The sequence below is a fragment of the Phaethon lepturus genome, unplaced genomic scaffold (genome assembly GCF_000687285.1).
Source record: "Phaethon lepturus isolate BGI_N335 unplaced genomic scaffold, ASM68728v1 scaffold37, whole genome shotgun sequence".
Taxonomy (NCBI): Eukaryota; Metazoa; Chordata; class Aves; order Phaethontiformes; family Phaethontidae; genus Phaethon; species Phaethon lepturus.
In genome coordinates, this window is record NW_010553791.1 from 6,542 (window position 1) to 24,346 (window position 17,805).

The 17,805-nt window shown below is 39.9% G+C and overlaps 1 protein-coding gene across 4 annotated transcripts in view; it reads left to right on the forward strand.

The window, feature by feature from the left end:
- The window catches only part of MYH10 (myosin, heavy chain 10, non-muscle), a 102,339-nt gene that overhangs the window by 4,314 nt on the left and 80,220 nt on the right, over positions 1-17,805 (forward strand). For all 4 annotated transcript variants that reach the window (XM_010291615.1, XM_010291613.1, XM_010291614.1 and 1 more), the window contains exon 2: positions 9,305-9,461. In XM_010291615.1, coding sequence (XP_010289917.1) covers positions 9,305-9,461 — 157 coding nt within the window. The remainder of the gene's footprint in view (positions 1-9,304; positions 9,462-17,805) is intronic.

A 17,805-nucleotide genomic window follows, 5' to 3' on the forward strand; every position in this document is an offset into this window, starting at 1 on the left:
TACTCAGTTCTCAAGGCCACTGTTGCTGTAAAGCTTTGTGGCGAGCTGTGATAGGCAAGATTGTGTTCCAATAATCCGCCTTGTCACAACTTCATGAGGTTTGGGGTTTCTCATGACCCAGCTTCCAAATTCTTCATGGTCCAGTGTGGTATCTGGACCTAGGAAATCACTGACTTACAGCACAGCAGTTCAAAAATGGACGCTGTAGAGGTTCACGAGCAGTTTTGTTCATGGCTCTGAAGTTTGTGGTGTCAGTTTGCTGTTGTGGGTGGTGTGTGGAGCCCAGCTGAAGAAATGACTTTGGCTGTCCGAGCTATAGCTGTCTCCTTCTGTTGGAGTCCTGGGAAAAAGGACACACTTGAAATGGGTCTCTGGCTTTTGGTGGGAAGGGATGGGAGTGGCAGGGGAGATAAACAAGAAGGAGGATTGACTAAATAAATTGAAAATGAAGTGCTAGGTGGACGAATGCTGCACTTGACAATATGAAGGTGAGAAATACTTAGGTGCTTTGATGGAGAGCTACAAATAAGGTCTGAAAACTGAAAGGAGTTTCTGGGGTAGGAAGAGACATTTTCTTCATCTTGACCTCTCTGCACTTCAGTATCAACGACTATTGCTTTCAGTGTCTATTCAGAAGACTTATATACTGACAGGCTGTATATAAGTTACAGGCTTCTACTCAAAGTTTACTATCCAATTTGACTCCTATGTCTGATCTGAAGGAAAGAACTGTGTCAGTATTTTTTTAAAGTATTTAAGTTGTTTTTTTTTACCATTTTGTTTTCTCTGCACTTGGAAGAGAGAGTGGCTAGTTAGTGTGCAATTGGAGACTCCTTTTCTTTCACTTCAGAGTGAGATGGTTGTCCTTTTTTGAACTCTAAATGTGAATTTTGATATATGCTATACCACTTCTAGAACTGCAAAAAGCAAAGTGGTCAGGAGTGTTCCTGATCCCTCTAGATACTGTCTCAATGCTTTGTTAGGCAGCATTCTGGATATAACTTTCTTAGTATTTTGAATTTTTAAGTAATTTAAAAGCGTTAATCAAAATGCAGCTAGTTGCATAGATCATGACTGTAAATACCTAATTTCTACTTAAATGGAAAGCAGCTTGTTCTTGATACTGCAGACACTGGCTGGAATTGGAATGGATAACTTAATGACTATTAATACTTCTAAGTCAGGGCTAGGTGACACTTTTTCGAGCAATTTAAAGCTCTGCTTTTGTGTCAGTACCCCTTCTGATGGCAAAGACCCTTCCATTTCCCTTTGAAAGCATATCTTAAATGTTTATATGTTCCTACATACTCTATTAATGAATGTAAAAACACAACCTTATGCTCATCTTATTAACAGAAATATTTTGTTAAACTGAAATGGGTTTCTTGCTAAGTGCTCTAGCAAACACTAACAGTATGGATCCCGTAGAGGTCTGACACACCTTACCAATTTTCCAGAGAAGTGTAAGATCTGAGTTGCAGATGGCTGCATTTTAATGGTAAGTGCAGAGTAATATCTGAAAAGTTCCTGGATAAATGGCATATTGTCTACTCAATGGGTCTGTAAATGTTCAAGTTAGAGAAGATAATCAAACTGAAAGAAGGTATCATAGGACCAAAAGTATGTCCTGTGCAGCCAAATGTTCTCATTCCTGTACCCAGTGCAGTAAAATGGGATGAAGGAATTGCTCACTCAAACACAGAGTGTAAGTAAGCTACAGGAAAAACTAAGATAATAAAAATCCAATGGGCTTTATAAAAATTTGTTATAAAAAAATGTTGCTGTTGCCACATCTGTTCTAGTCCCAGCTCTCCTGGAGGAAATCCATTGCTTGCAGTTGATCATATGTAGCTTGCTGATACCCTCATAAATCATTGCAATTACTACTTAACTGCTTCCTGACCTCATTCAGTCAAAAGGATTAAAATGAATAGAATTTCTCAAATGCTTGACGTCTATTAAACCATGTCAGTATCCAGATGGCCTCTTGCCTTGGTGTGACTGTGTGCAGGGTGGTCCCCTGGTGCTGTCTGTTGGTGAGCCCACGACCCACGTTTGGATGTGCAGCTAGAGTGTTTCAGGTGGGGACACGTGGTGTAAGACGTGTGCATGCTCTAGGTGAAGTCAAGTTAGAGATGACTAGTTTTGCTGTTCCTTGAGGAAGGGCAAAAAGATGGTGAAGCAGTCTTGAGGAAAGGGTTAGATTCAACTTCAAAGTCCTTCAAACTCTAATGAACTATGCATTATCATCCCCGCCCACTCCTCCACTTTTTTTTTTAGCAAAGACTTTTTCAAAAGGGTTGGAAATGTTTATGTAAGGCTGAGAGCTCCTGGAACCTTGCTGCTAATTATTGCTCTCTGTGTATATGCCTACCGGGTTTTCTTTCTACCAGTAAAGAAGAAAACATGCTTACTGTTGTGCAATTAAAAATACTTCAGTAGATATTTTTTTGATAATTGCAAGTATTACCTCTGTAATTGGTCTGCAGCCGTGTGCTTTCCATTTTATTGGGGCAGAAGAGGGAAGGAATGAGAAATATGCTGTAGTTCCCAGTTCCAGAGCCTGCTGTGAGTGGAAGCTCTTATAAAACTGCACTTGAGGAGCTGTCTGTAAACTGTTTCTTAAGCTACTGCCTCCTGTGAGGCTGGAGCATAACCTAGAACAATCTGTGTTATTATATAAGCTTCTGGGTTTTAATTGCTTTAATTTTCCTGCTGGTCCAGTTGGGAATGTTTCAGATTACTGAGTATCGAGGCCTGTATTAAAAGAACCTGCAAGAAATTGTTACTTAATTTTGTCTTTTTCTTAACACAAACCAGTCGCTGGATCTAGTACCTAATGTATCACAGAAGAAACGCAAGTTGTAGGGGCTGCTTTGACACAAGAACTTGTCTTTAACTCTGATTTTTGGAAGACTCCATATATGTGATCAAGCTGAGAATTCTGCGTAGGGTTTTACTTTGCTAGAAATGTCAGCGGGATTTAAGGGAAGTGAATCAATGCCCTCCTTGCCCTCAGGCAAGCAGAGGTATGAAAAAGTGCACATTCTTGTCATATATTCTCTACTTCTATTAGAAATGGTAGATTAGCAGTTTTAAAAGGTACAAGAATTTGGATTATGGACTCCTGTTCAGGCGCTCTGTGTGGCAAGACACCTCTTTAAGCTGTATGCCTGCATCAGAAGTCACAGGTAGCCTGTTCTAAGTCTTCTGTGGAGCAGTCAAGCTCCAACATACAGCTATACAGGAGCCTTATGAAAGGATATTAATACTTTTCTGGCCCTGGTGCAACCTAAGATCATGTTTTATGTCTCAGCAGTTGCTGTGGCTGAAGCAGTCATGCTGTCTGACTGGCTGTGACACTGTCTTATCTCTGAGAGGTGCTGAGCTGGCTGAGCAGGAGTATAACCTGCACTGCTGATCTAATGTTGGTTTTTCTCTCCTTAAACACATAACCTGAAGGCTATAAATGTGAAAATACAGTACCGGTGAGCATCCTCTCTGTAGTGTTAGCTGTAGAGAGCATCAATAGACAAGTATTCTAAAGTTTGGGCTGTATTCTTTCTTTAATAGTTTGTATGTCTGTTGTGCTCCTTTCCTTTCTCATTCTTCTTGTGCACAGACTTTACTCTTCAGTTGTCCCGAGTAACAGTCAGTGGCTCTTGACCCTCAGCCTCTGTCAGAGCCAAGGTTCCCATTACCCCTCAGGGGGTTCCTTACTCTTGTTGGCATCCTTGACCCCTCTTGGGTGCCAACAGGATTTCTTTTTTAACTAGCTGTTTGGGCTTCTACCGAAGTGTCTGGGATAACTTCGGGTTCCAGTCTTGACTGTGCCCCTGCTGGGGAGCATGGGCTCGGGGTGGTGGTGTGGGGCCAGCCCATGGTGCTGGGGCACCTGTGTGGCCTCTCTGTCCCTGCCCTGAGGGGAGGTGGGTGGTAGCTGGGGATTAGCCGCTGTGCAAAGCAGAGAATGTGTTCCAGCCCAGGCCACAGCCTCATTTTCCTCCCCTCTTGAGACTGAAGAGCTGCCTGCCCTTCTTTAAGGCTTGAATTTAGGATGGAGTAACTGCCTCATTTCAGGGGAAAAGGTAGTACACAAGAAAACCATGCCAAGCTCAGGAGACTTAATATCTCTTGACTGTGAAAAGCAGGTGCATAACCTCATGAAGTGAAACCAGACAAGAAAATGCTATGATGATGCAATTTATCAACCTGGAGAGTGTGCTCTACCCCTTAGTACATGGGATACTGCTTAAAACAAGTATTGCTTTCTAGGCTAGAAACTGCGGATTTATATTTTGGGTAATGACAGGAGATGCCTTCAGCATAATTATTTATGTAGTAATAGAGGAAATCTGTCACTTCCTATATCTGAAGAACTAGAGATAAATGCTGAGCCTGGAAACTCAGGTGATGCTAGCTGATGGTTACATGTTCCAAAAATTTATCTGCATCTTGCTAATGCACTCAGAAATGATGCTTTAAAGAGGCCTTTTGATGTTGTGGCATGAGGAGGCAACCTAACAGTCGTAACAGTTTATTTGTTGATGCAAGAACTGTAAAGCTAAGCTATTAATCTAAGGAATTGTACAAGGCTTTTGACACTAATACAACCATATGTGTATACACAGTGAAGGCTTGATATGGTTTTAAGGGAAGACAAGCCATGAAAACCTTTCTTGCTCTGGAGCCCACACTCCAAATTTAGAGCCTAAATTCCCATGTGCTTTCACCTGGAAATAATGCACTCTCTATTTGTCAGTAGCTCACTCACATAGATCTTTTTCTCAGGTTGCTTACTGCTAGGAATATAATGTAGTTTTCAAATAGGCCAATGCCAGGAACTTGAACTCTGCAGTCTGGGATAGCTTACCAAAATCCAAATTACTAAATGATATACTACTGGATAAAGGCTTGTAAGCATCTGGAAACATTCAAACACCACAATTAGTGTCCTGAAGGAGAGTTTGTATAACAAACCTCTGTCAGAGCACTGCTTTACTATTTGTCTCTGGAGCCTTGCCTGGAGAGTGTGCATTCCAACATGGCTTATTGCTCTTGGTCGATATTGTCTATATCCTGTTCCTTGGTAAAGCAGAAATGTGTGTATTTCAAGCAACTAGCTTGTTTGCAGCTGATTCCATGATCTCCAGGTGAATAAGCATCTTTAATTGCCTTTAAGTTCTTAATGTACGTACCTACCTCTGTCAGATGAAAAATTAATGAAGTCTGGTTCTTCATCCAGACTGGCTAGTTACTGTAGCTCTTCAGTGCTTGGTCCTGGCTGTAATTCAGATCTGACAGTTTTGGCAGAGTCCATGTACTGCAGAATAGAGAGGAGGCACAGGGCATCACTCTGCCCCTTTTGCGTGTGTGAAAGCTCTGGGTATCTTCAACAGTTATATGGTGGTATTCATTAAGTAGCCTGTCCATTTGGAAGGCAGGTGTGCAAGTATTCCTGTTAATTCTATGGCTGGCCACCAAGAGGCTTTTCAAGGTGTGTAAAACAATATCAGTCTACTTTTCATGTCTACAATTTGCATGCAGAAAGCCTATACCTCCAATGTGCTGTCTTAGATATAGTAATATACTTGTACTGTGAGACTTTGCAGTTATAAAATAGCAATATAGAAGTCTCGTACCATTTACCTCCCTCCCAATGAAGGCATCCCTTCTGTTTTTATGTGCCTACCAAGCCACAAAAACAACTCATCAATATGTTTGTTGCTTTCTGCAACAGATGATGGTCAAGAAATTTGGGAGCTTTGTGGGAGAAGTCAGTTCCATCTTCCTTTGAATAAATTAGGGCTTTACAGTCTGGTGATGTTTTAGAGAAAGTGTGATTTTTTTTCTTTTTAAATTCTCCAAGGAAACAGCAGGAGAGTGAACTGAGTGGCAAATGTGCAGGAAATCAGTATGTTGGAGTTCAAGGTGCTGCATGTGAAGAGCTATGTCATGACACATACTTAATGATCAGGGATAAAAACCTATCCCTTAGATTTAGGTTCAAGTAAATGAATCCCAGCATGGGTGAAATGGTAGAATTTTGTGCTTCTTAACTTCTAATTTGTCCCTGTTCAATATAAAGCCTCTTAAATTAACCCTTTCCATTTGCCCAGGACACTTTCTGCTCTTCCTCTAGACTGGCTGAGTTATGTTGGTGTCTTGCTGGACTTTGCTTATTTGGATCATTCCAGGTTCACTGATCCATCCAATTGCAGCATTGGGAGATAGTCTAGAAAAGTTTCCAGGGTGGATATCATCAACAGAGGTGTGACGGATTAAGCTTGGTTTTATAAAGTATTAATTCTTTATGTAGTTAAAGAGTAATAGCATTTACTCCGTGTCTGTGTCAGGGAAATAAACAAAAGATGCCAAAGCAACTGAGAGGAGGAGGGAAGGATAATCTTCAAATAGCTGTTCTTGTCCTAGCACTTCAGAATTTTATTTATGTTATTTTATTTTAACTTATCAGATCAGTTTATTCATGTTTGGGGAAGGGCAGTGGTACTGGGGGAAAAAAAAACCCCAACTTTGTGAACATAAGGGAACCAAAACAACTGATAAAAGTTGTAGGTGAATTTGCAGAGAAATAGCGATGTTGCTCTTGAAAGAGGGTGATTCAGTAATGTAGCTGGTGTATGCAGCAGTACTCTGACAGCTTAACCATTAGGTGCTGTTTTGAGACTTCCTGTCCACAGTAGGGCACAGAAGAGCGACCCATGGAGGTAAAGTGCAAGTCTCTGGAGCTGGGCGAGTGAAAACAGGACCAAGGCTCAGAAGTGCTGCTGGGTGAGAGTCCAGAGTCATTCTGGAGAAAAGAGGTCTGCTGGCTTAAGCAAATGTTCATGCCATTACCCTGGTTAGAGGGTGTGTTCGGACACATCTGGAAATGGACTTTGGCTGTGTGAATTCTTTTGTTCGTGGCCAGAACTCATCTGCAGTCAGCAATAAACAAGTCTGTCTCTTTTTCATTAAATGTGGCTGTAGTAGAGAAACACAGCATAAGTGCTGTTTAGTGATTTTGAGCTGGTGGCCATATGATGGGCTTGGCGAACGTATGCCTTTCTTCTAGTTATCCTCTTCTGAAGACTAGAATGGAAATCAGGCTTGTGGTAATTCTCCATGCCTTCATGTCACCCATAGTAATTATAGATGAGTGTGGGTGACCTTGGTCAAGCATAATAGGGAAGACGGCTGGCTAGGAACGTAGATTTATCAGTTAATTGTCTCCTTTGGTCAGTTGTACTGTGCTATTAAAATAACTGTCCGGCCTTCTCTCTCCCTTACAGTGTCACTAGTGGCCATGGATGAGTCTGGTCTGGGAACTGACTCTGTTACCAACCGATTCTTTTTGAAATTTATCTTCAGTAGTAGTCAGCTTGGTAAATGACTGCACGGGTGCTGATGCTGGCAAGAGGGACAGTGGTAGGAACGTGAGGCTGGGAAGCCGGCTGGGGAGGAGCTGCTCCCTTGCCAACAGACCCATGCTTACGTTGAATTAATGACTGATAAGTTGTTCTTTATGCTTGGGTCAGTTGACCTGATAACATGTTTCCTTTCTCTTGAGAAATAAATACCTTATTACCAAAGATATTTGGCTGCGTAAGGCACTGCATTGCTTATCCAGCAGATCTGACCAAAGTGGAGAGATTATTTTTCTATAAGGACATAAGATGTACTTATGTCAGGACATCTGGCATAAAACCAACATCATCATCTTTACCGATGGTGCTCCTGACTCAATTCAGAGATCACCTTCTGTTGGTCTTTTCAGAATTCCTTGTGAGTGTAGAAAGAACAGGGCACCTTTTCCTCCAAATAAAATTTTTTATATATTTAAAAAAAAAAGGCAGATCAGGAATTTCAGCTACTCTGTCTATACAAGTGTAGCAGAAATATTTTTTTTTAAATCGACAGATGTTATAAGAATCATGAGTTACCTGCTTAATACTATATAGGCTTTCAACAGCTGTTAATGCTCTCTGCTTACTGTCTCCATTCCTTCTTTCAGCCTGCAAAGGTAGGAAAAACAGTTGTCTTGACATTCAGAAAGATACTTGTTGTTTCTGTTGAAAGAAAACTGGTCTCTCTTGCTAATATTCCTGTGCCAGTAAAGATGTAAATAGTATTAATGACTAAAATAATGCACTTTCAAAGCATGCTATGAAATATAAGTGAATGGAGAGATTTTACTTTCTTAAAAACCATCCGTTCAGTTGATTTCAAAAAGGCAAGAGCCATCCACATGCCTTGGTTCAGGAAAACAGCATGGATTAGCCCTGTTTTTTTGCATGGTCCAAAACTGTCTGTCTGGGAGCTTAATCTTTGATCCCTAGTAAAGCCCATAGAGCCAACCCATGCTCATCTGTCCCTCCCAGATAATAAAGTATGGGTGGTTGACTGTATGCATTTTTTTCTTCCGTATGTATTTATATGATAAATTCCTTTTAGATAACTTCTGTGGAGCAGAGATTGAACTGTTCTGAAGTAGCCTTTGATATTTCACTCAGAGGGAAATGTGGACCTATATGTATCACTTGCAATGTGTGCTCAGGTTTGTAAAACTTGAGGCATTTTTTTGGTAGAAATGCCTCAATAGGAGTCAATGAAATAAGCAAAGTAAAATTTGTGCTTGAGTTTCTTGATATTATAGTGGTCCTGGTAACTTCTGTTTGTGATCAACTCTAAAAGCAGGATATGAAATGTAGTCTGCAGTGCCAGCTGCTGGGCTATTCATCAGCTGGGGTGGGACAGTGGAGGGACTGACCTCTCCAGGAGGAGACTGCTTTGGGATTGAGAAAGGATGATGAGCAGGGAAGACATACAGATATGAGAAAACAGTAGGATAGCAGAAACAGTGGTGGTTGTAAAGAGGCTTTTTCCTTATCCACACTATACTAGAGTAACCGAGATTATCAGTTCCTTCAAAAATGAGAAAATAACTTTGAACGCACACGTTGCTGAAGGGGTTGAACATCAAAAGATGTCCATAAATCCTGTAGCTTGGCAAATGGAAGGGGAAATATAAATATCTGTGGGAAAGAGATCAGATGCTCCACTTCATACTTACTCACATTTGTTATCTTCAAATTACTTTTTATGCAGGTAATTAAAGAGCCTTTTAAGAGTACTAGAAACCAATAACTCGAATATAGCATGTACTTTGAGTTGCTCAACAAAAAGGACCTTGATTTTGTTCTAAGATAAATATTGCGGAACCTGCGAAAAAAGTTTTCTGCTCTTTATGGCTCCATTTCAATACTGTTTACTAACAGAAACATTTCTTTCTTTGTTTTTTAAGACCTATTCAGGGCTGTTCTGCGTAGTTATAAATCCTTACAAGAACCTCCCGATTTATTCAGAAAACATTATCGAGATGTACAGAGGGAAGAAGCGCCATGAAATGCCACCGCACATTTATGCAATATCTGAATCTGCATATAGATGTATGCTACAAGGTAAGAATTAGTTAAATGTTACTTAACAGTTAGTTGACAACTTTGTAATGTATCTAAAACTCAGGATCTTGATTACTCAGCAATATAGTAATTTCTAACAGGATCAGAATCTTTTCTAGTACTTAAAGGGTGGGGGGGGAAGATTTCTTATCTAGATCCTTAAACTGACAGAATAGAAATAACTTGGAGATTGACCCTGTTGGCATATTTGTCTGACTTACTGAGTCACAGAAGCACACTAACACTGATGGAAGTGTACTGTGCCAGCTGGTGGCACTGAAAGTTGTTGTAGAAATACTTTCTTAAAGAAGAGATAAGATTCATGTCAAAAGATGTTAGTGCACTGACTTTGAATGAAGTAAGAATGAAGAAGTGTGATTGAAAAGGGAAAGCTAAAGTGTGTTAATGACTTGTCTCTCTAAATGTATAAAAATGTTGGTGTTTTGGCAGCTGACAAATAATCTGCAGTGACAATGAAACAGCAGAATCACAGAATCATTAAGGTTGGGAAAGACCTTTAAGATCATCAAGTCCAACCATCAACCCAACACCACCATGCCCACTAAACCATGTTCTGAAGCGCCACATCCACACATCTTTTGAACACTTCCAGTGATGGTGACTCCACCACCTCCCTGGGCAGCCTGTTCCAATGCTTGACCACGCTCTCAGTGAAGAAATTTTTCCTAATGTCCAGCCTAAACCTCCCCTGGCGTAGTTTGAGGGCATTTCCTCTCATTTTATTGCTGGTTACTTGGGAGAAGAGACCAACACCCACCTCACCACAAACCCCCTTTCAGGTAGTTGTAGAGAGCGATAAGGTCTCCCTTCAGCCTCCTCCAGGCTAAACACTCGCAGTTCCCTCAGCCGCTCCTCATCAGACTTGTGCTCCAGACCCCTCCCCAGCTGCGTTGCCCTTCTCTGGACATACTCCAGCACCTCAACGTCCTTCTTGTAGTGAGGGGCCCAACACTGAACACAGGATTTGAAGTGCGGCCTCATCAGTGCCAAGTACAGGGGCACGATCCCTGCCCTGCTCCTGCTGGCCACACTATTGCTGATACAGTAGAAATAGTATGTTTGCGTTCAAAAAGAGGTCAGGGAAATGCTTAACCTTGAAGATTTTTTTTTTTTTTCCTCAAGACTGGTATAGGCCATGTCTGCAGTAGAATAGTAAATTTATGGTGGGCACACACTTAGAATTTTGGCTGTTAGGCTGTGCTGGACAAGTATGAAAACTGTGAACTGACATTATATAAATGTGTTGAAATAAACACAGGCTGTTGAACTTGTAAAATTGCAATTCTGACACATTATGTTGGAAACACAGCTCATACTACCCAATATTGGTTCATATTTAGGTGGCTGTTTTACTGATCTAGAACCACCAGAACACCACAAGTTGTATCTAGAAAAGTGTGTGTAACGAAGAGGCAGGTCTGAAAAATTTACTGTGTTTTCTGCTATGGGCCTGGTATAGATGTATTGGAAGTGTGTTAAAAGCTTTTCGACCTAGTTCACACAAACTAAGAAAACACTGTTTCTGCTACCAGGTTAACCAACCATTTAAAGTAAATCTCTTTTTAAAGACATTTCCTGTCTGTAAATAAATCACTGTAAGTCTTTGTTTCTTCAGTTGTGCCTTTGTCTTGAGGGCTGCTTAATAATAAACTACAGGTTGCTGGATTGCTGAGTGCTCTTTCACCCCAGAAGAAACTATGCCATCAGCACTGAGCGGGGTGGTGCAGGGGCAAGCAATGGAAAAACAGCAATTGGGGCCACTGAGAGCTGTCATGCTTCTCAGTGGATATTTGGGGCTCTGGTTTTATGTGGTGTTTTAATGGAAAAAAACCCAAACAACCCTGGCCTTCTGACCAGAAAAACAGCTTCTAACAGCTCCAATCAGAGCATCCCTAATATCAAGTATATGTGGAAGCACAGAGCAAAGTTTAAGATTATTTTAAGGAGTTTATTCCTGGCTGTCTCAAGTGGTTTCTGGATAAGGGCTTCCCACTCTAAAAGCACAATATCTTTTGAAATTGTCTCAAGAACTTTTCAAAAGTTCTTGAGACAAATGTCCTCTAATAAAGTAAGTCAATGTCAGTAGTTACAACACTTCTGATGCTCTATATATTTGTTCACATACCATGCTAGTACTGATTCATATCTCTGGAGATCTTGCTAGGTGTACAAATTACTATTTTTGGAAGATGAAATTAAAAAAATTTTCACATGATGGTATATGTTTGGTTACAGTTTTGTTTTCTTTCCATACTGATATATGGAGGTTTATATTTTGTATCAAATCTCTGTTTGTGTCTTTCTGTTCTTGCTTTTTTTTTTTGTTTTGATAGTCTGAATACTTTTTACTGGAAAGAATGAAGCCATAGATTGGAATAAGATCAGATGAAAACTATGCAACAGGATCAATTTATTAGGGAATAACTTCTTCAAGGTGAACTAAATCTGTTTCTAGTGCCCTTGACCTGTATGGAGCTACTCCCTGTTTATTTTAGTGAGTGATTGCAGTCAGCCAGTGAACTTTCCATTGATGGCTTGCCTTCACAACTGCATTACCAAGGATAAGTAAAACTGCTAGAATAGGCATTAGTGGTTTTGCGCTTGGCAAATATTTTACTAAGCAAACTGTTCTTGCCTGATTGGGTTGGATCAGAGGAAGAGGAAACAATGCTGCTTCTGAATTTGTAATGGACTCATGAAGCTGTGTACAGACACTGCTTCCTTCGGGAGGAAGGTGGTGTACAGGCTTATGGAGATATGCTTGCCTGAAGTATGAAACTCACTGCTATTTGTATTGGTGATTTTATACAATCCCCCTGGCTTTGCATAGTCTTATAAAGCAGCTATCAGTCATGATAAGGATGACATGAGTATGTCTAAAGGGAGTAAATGGAGGAGAAGTCTGGCACTAACACTGCTCAGTGCTGGTCCCTCTTTGCTGACAGAGCCTCTAGGTGGGACCTGATGCAGAGAGACGGGGCACTTCATAGAACTTGAACTTAAGTCTTCATGTAAATGAAACTTGCAAGTACAACAACTAAGGTTTTCTAGTCCTTAGGACATCAAATAATATTTGTCTTAACAGAAGGAGTTTATTACAATATTCAGTTTATTTTCTGGCTATCAGTGACAAATCAAGGTCAACTACTGAGTATGCCTGGAATTCAGTAGGGAGAACTAGATTCTTCCCTGCCAGACAAGGATTTACCATAATGCACAGAGTGTCCTTAATCTTCTAACTATACCTTAGTTTTACTAGACTTTGAGTCTTAAACTAATGAAACAGATAAATGTATATCAAACTTCTAGGTAGTGGAAATAGGTAGCTAACTAAGAACTAGCTGTTTTCACCACAGTGATTCTGATTAAGTAATTGGCAGTCTGTGCTAGCATTTATTTGCAGCATAATCCTTGACCAAGATGATTTTGATAAGTTACTAACACATAGTTATAATTATAAAACTGTTCTTTTACAGTTCATGTCCACGTTTGTGCACATGATCCTTTGGGAGGTGGAGATAGGATGGTAGATAGTGAAGTAGTGCAGGATATTAGTTACTCCAGTACTACTGCAAGTCATGATTTTGCTGTTATAGCACATTCATGGATTTCTTTTGATATGAATGACTTCTGTGTTTCCCATACTTGACATATAAAGTTTAATTATTATGATTCAAATTGAAACCATAGGAATGCAATTCCTTTGGATAATATGACCATACCCTTATAGAAATACCTTAACCAGTAATCTAGGTCAATGAAAGTTGTTGGCTGTATTTTTCTGGCTTGTTCAGTGGTATTTTGTTCAGTATAATCCATGTTTCCTGTCCTTGTAGCTAATCATAAACTACTAAACTTCCAGATGAGAGATGTGTTTACACTGATTTACAGGATACCTGGACCTCAGCTGTGACTGAGCAACCTCATTTCTTAAAACACAATTTTTCTGTGCTGGTGATCAGGTACAGGGAGTAACCTGTTAATCAATATCTGAATGCTCTCATGCCTTTGAATTCAGAACATGGATGATTAGAGATCAAGTTTCTGCTAATCTGAAGTTTTGTATGTTTAAAATAATATTTGTGCTTAAACAACAAAACAGATTTCTGTTTGAGATAATGAAAGCAAAAGTTTTTTTTGGTCAGCAGAAACAACTGACGCATGTGCATCTCAGTTGTTATTCCTTGTCTTAAATGTTGCTAGAAATGGGGATATAAATGGAGCACTGCACTTCACATTGTGCTGTTGGCTAGAAAAAGGTTGTATGTACATGTTGCTAACTGCCGGTCATCGAACTGCTTCTCTGTTCTTGTCCCCTTGAAGAATTACCTGGTTAGGAGGACCTTCAGCCCTGCAGTCTTCACAGGTCAGCTCTCACTGTGCCCTTTAGTTGAGAGGAAAATGGCCTGAAAATCTATTTCAGTGCTTTTTAAACATGAAGAACAAAGGGGCAGGGAGGGAGGGGAAGAGCTGTAAAACAGAGTATGTTCAAGAAGCCCACTTTGACGTTTTGGAGAGGGAGTTTTATTCTCCAGAGAGATGTATTGAATTAGTGTAAGCTGTCACAAGAAAGAGGGAGGTGTGGCATTGTTTAATGGCTGAGTGTTGCAGATGAACAGTTCAGTGATGGTGCAGCTGTGATGCACGAGGAATTTGAGGCAAGTTTTGCAGGGAAAAACAAACCTCATTGATTGCTCGATCCTCATTGCCTTTTCTGGAGGACTTGTAGTAAAGATTAAGTGTGAACACAGTCTTACTAAAAACAAGTAAGACTTTGGGTGTGTTTTGGTTATGACAGTCAGCTTTTCTCTTCAGGAAAAGACTCGTTACCTAGTGCCTTGACCTCAGAAGATAACACCACGCAATTCAGCTTTATATACTGGATTTCCCATCTCCCCTAGTAATTATTTTTCAAAGTAGTGTGGTGGTAGGGAAGTGTTACTTCACAGATGGTTTAGGGGATTTCTCCTGTGCTTCCTCTCCATTTTCTTGACGTTATGTTGAAGCAGTAAGTACACATAACCCAGGGGCTTCCAGGCATATTTAAATCGTTTAGCCCTAGACAGAAATCAGATGCATAAATGCATAGGGTTGGAGTTGGCATGCTTCACAAAAGACTGAGCTTTTTCACGGCTTCTGGACAGTTGACATGGTCATAAGGCATTGATATCCTAATCCCTCTGACAACATTGACCTTAATTCTGTTTGGTAATACAATTTGCAAGGCTTGCTAGTGTTCTTCTGTACTGCTAAAAGTTATAGGCAGTAAAGAAAACGTTTTGACAGGGACTAGGATTTTCTTTAAGAAAACTAATACTGTAACTGTAATAGATCCTCTATGACTATATTTTACTACCAAGGGAGACTTGATTGTGTGAAAGCAGCACTAACAAATTTTTTTGTAGTGCTTTTACTATACTTGGCTTTCTCTTCTCCTTCCTCCCTTACTATTCTCTCGCTGTATTTCTGAGGGAAGTATGGCATTGTTTTATTATGCCTCCTTTATTCATTGACTTTTAAAAGTGCTTTGGAAGAAATATTAAGGAAAACTTGTTTGCTTTTTGTTGCCGAAGACCAGCTTGCCTACTAATATTACTCTTGTATAATTATGCTTAGTCTCTCCTTTTTATCCTGTTTCCCTTACGACATCTTGATGAGCACTAAATTAGCACTGATATTTTAGGACTGCCTTTAATCCTGTTGCAGAGAAGGTTTATCGGAAACAGCGTAATATGTGGAGTGAACGCTTGGTGTTGGAGAAGCCAATACTGCTTACAGATGCAATACTTCTCTCTTAAAAACATCTATAACATTGATCTATATCTGTAGTTAATCTTGATTTAAGTCCTCCCTTTGGGGATGTAGTGTCATGTGTCCGTGTCTGTCGTCCCCCCTGCCCTGATACGGAAGAAAAGAATGGAAACTAAAATATGACAATTCTTTTTTTTTTTTTTAAAGGTCTGTTAAATCTTCAAATGGAAGAGGAAAATTTGTTTTGAGACTAAAAAGCCTGTGAGTGATGACTAGCATTCTGTGTTATGTGAGGAGTATACAGAACCTGTGATATCTGGAATAATATTCTTGATGTTTTCATTACATCTTGATTCCCCAAAGCTCTCTAACTAGTTACAAAGTGCAGGTTGGCAATCTAAGCAGAACTAGCTGATTGGTGAATGTAATGTGAAGGGTTTATAGGTCTCTCTATTGTTACACTGTGATTCCTGTGTTTTAACTTTGTCCAGTCAGTCTGGTGTGGAATATATGAATATTTAGGTGACAATAATGTTAACATCAAGATTGGTTTGTATACCAATAGGAATGTAATGTACAGTGGTCTTTATGGTCAAGTGGAGAGAAAGGGATTCTTGAAGCAAGAAATGAAGTAGAAAAAACTGAAATCCATGATGCTGAAACAGTGTTCTACCTTGTTATTTTTGAATTTGAAGTAAAATGAGAAATGCTTCTGTCAGCTGAGCCTATTGTGCAGGATTTCATCTCCTTCCCCTCAACTCTTCTGTTCTGTCTTTTGATATTAAATCTGTGTGCTTCAATGACTGTGAAGTTATTTTCGTGATTTAAATTACCGTGCCGTTCTAGACCATCTCTGAATGACATCAGTAACAATTGCTAATTGAACTTAGTTTCCAGAACTAGATTTATAATATATTATCATGTCTTTTCCTTAAATTTTTTGTTACTATTGGAAAAATTTTAGTACTTTACCGCTTGTGACAACAGCTCCTAACCTTTGTCTTTCTCTGTGTCAAAATGTGTTTGGATCCCTGCTCTTTACTGGTGTTAACCTCAAGGTTACAAACTTAATTACGCATGATGATATTTACAGTAAACAACTTCTTTCTTAAGGCTCAGTTGCTTAAAAGTGTTACTTGAAGTGGCTGACTTAAATTTTGTTGCATAACTGCAAGAAGTAACTTTCTTGTATTTAAAAGTGAGACAGGAGTGACAGTTGTTACATAAAGAATTCTTAGATTCTTTGCTGCCTTGACTGTTTTCTTTCCACTTCTGAAGTGTTGCAGCAAATCAGTCAGTTCCATGGTCTTTTTGGTTGATATTCTGACCAATTGATGATGACTTTAATATTAAAACTTGCTATGCAAGCTGGCCTCATAATTTAATTCTGACTGTGCTAGCCTACAGACAAGAATTCAAGACTTAAGTGCATCCAACTTATGAAATGAATCATTTTGTGCATATTACTCAGCCACCACCTGCTTCTACTCTGAAGCTCTGGCTTAATTTAAACTCCATTTATTTCTAGGTAGTTATGAAATGGATAATTCACTTCTGCTTGGCTTTAGCCTTCAGATGACATACATCAAGACATTATTGCTTGTGCAACAGAAACTTAAATGTATTCTAGTCTTGACAGCACATTGCACTGTAACAGCACTGCTAGGTGTTGTGTGTTTTGCACAGTAACTGGTTTTTGTCAGTCATGTCTGCATTCCACTGGGGTGTTGAACTAAGTGTTTAACTATGCTATAACTGCTACTCCTAGCAATTGCAGTAGCTCTTCCCCCCCTCCTCTTCCTGTTTAATTTCTTTGTTCTACTTTGGCAAGGAAGCAACAAGAAGCGGGACCAATTTTTATCACTTCGCAAGTGGAGAGAAGTGGTGAGGGGCTGGTGGTGTTCTGCTCTTCGTCTTCATTAGCCCAAGGCTCACATCACCAGCATGACTGCCAATTTGTATCTTGGTGTATATCTAGCTTCCTTTCACTTGTCCATATTTGATGCTCTTAGGTATTTGGCCACTTAGGTACTCCTGACAGACTTTATGTACCTTCCTCAGTGATTCAGAGTTGCAAGGTGTTGTGCAACTCTAGTATGCTCTTTCATAAAGCAAGGTGAATAAAAGCTCATGGCTTTCTGAATACTCTGAGGCATTAAAACTCTTTTTATTCTAGGGCTTTTTCAGAGTGATGGTAAAGCCATCAGATGATGTGTAGAAGGAAAACACTTCTACAGGAAAACCCTCCCACAATCAGATGATGCGTAGAAGAAAAAGCAGGAAAAAAAAAAATGCGACTACCTCTTTATGTGTGCCTGCTATGTAATTGCTTGGGGAAGTTCTCAGGCTGGGAATGTTCCTTTTGAAGAAAACATCAGGGAATCACTCTCAAACTGAAGGGCTAGTAAATAGAAAAATAGCAGTAGCGAACTATAAGAACCAAATTCTTAATTCAGAGATGGAATAGCTGACCAATTACCTGCACTGCACTGGGGAGTGGGGGACAACACGTTTGGTACCAAAGCACCCACATGTTAGCTACTGGGTGCCATCTCTTTGAGATTCCTCTTCC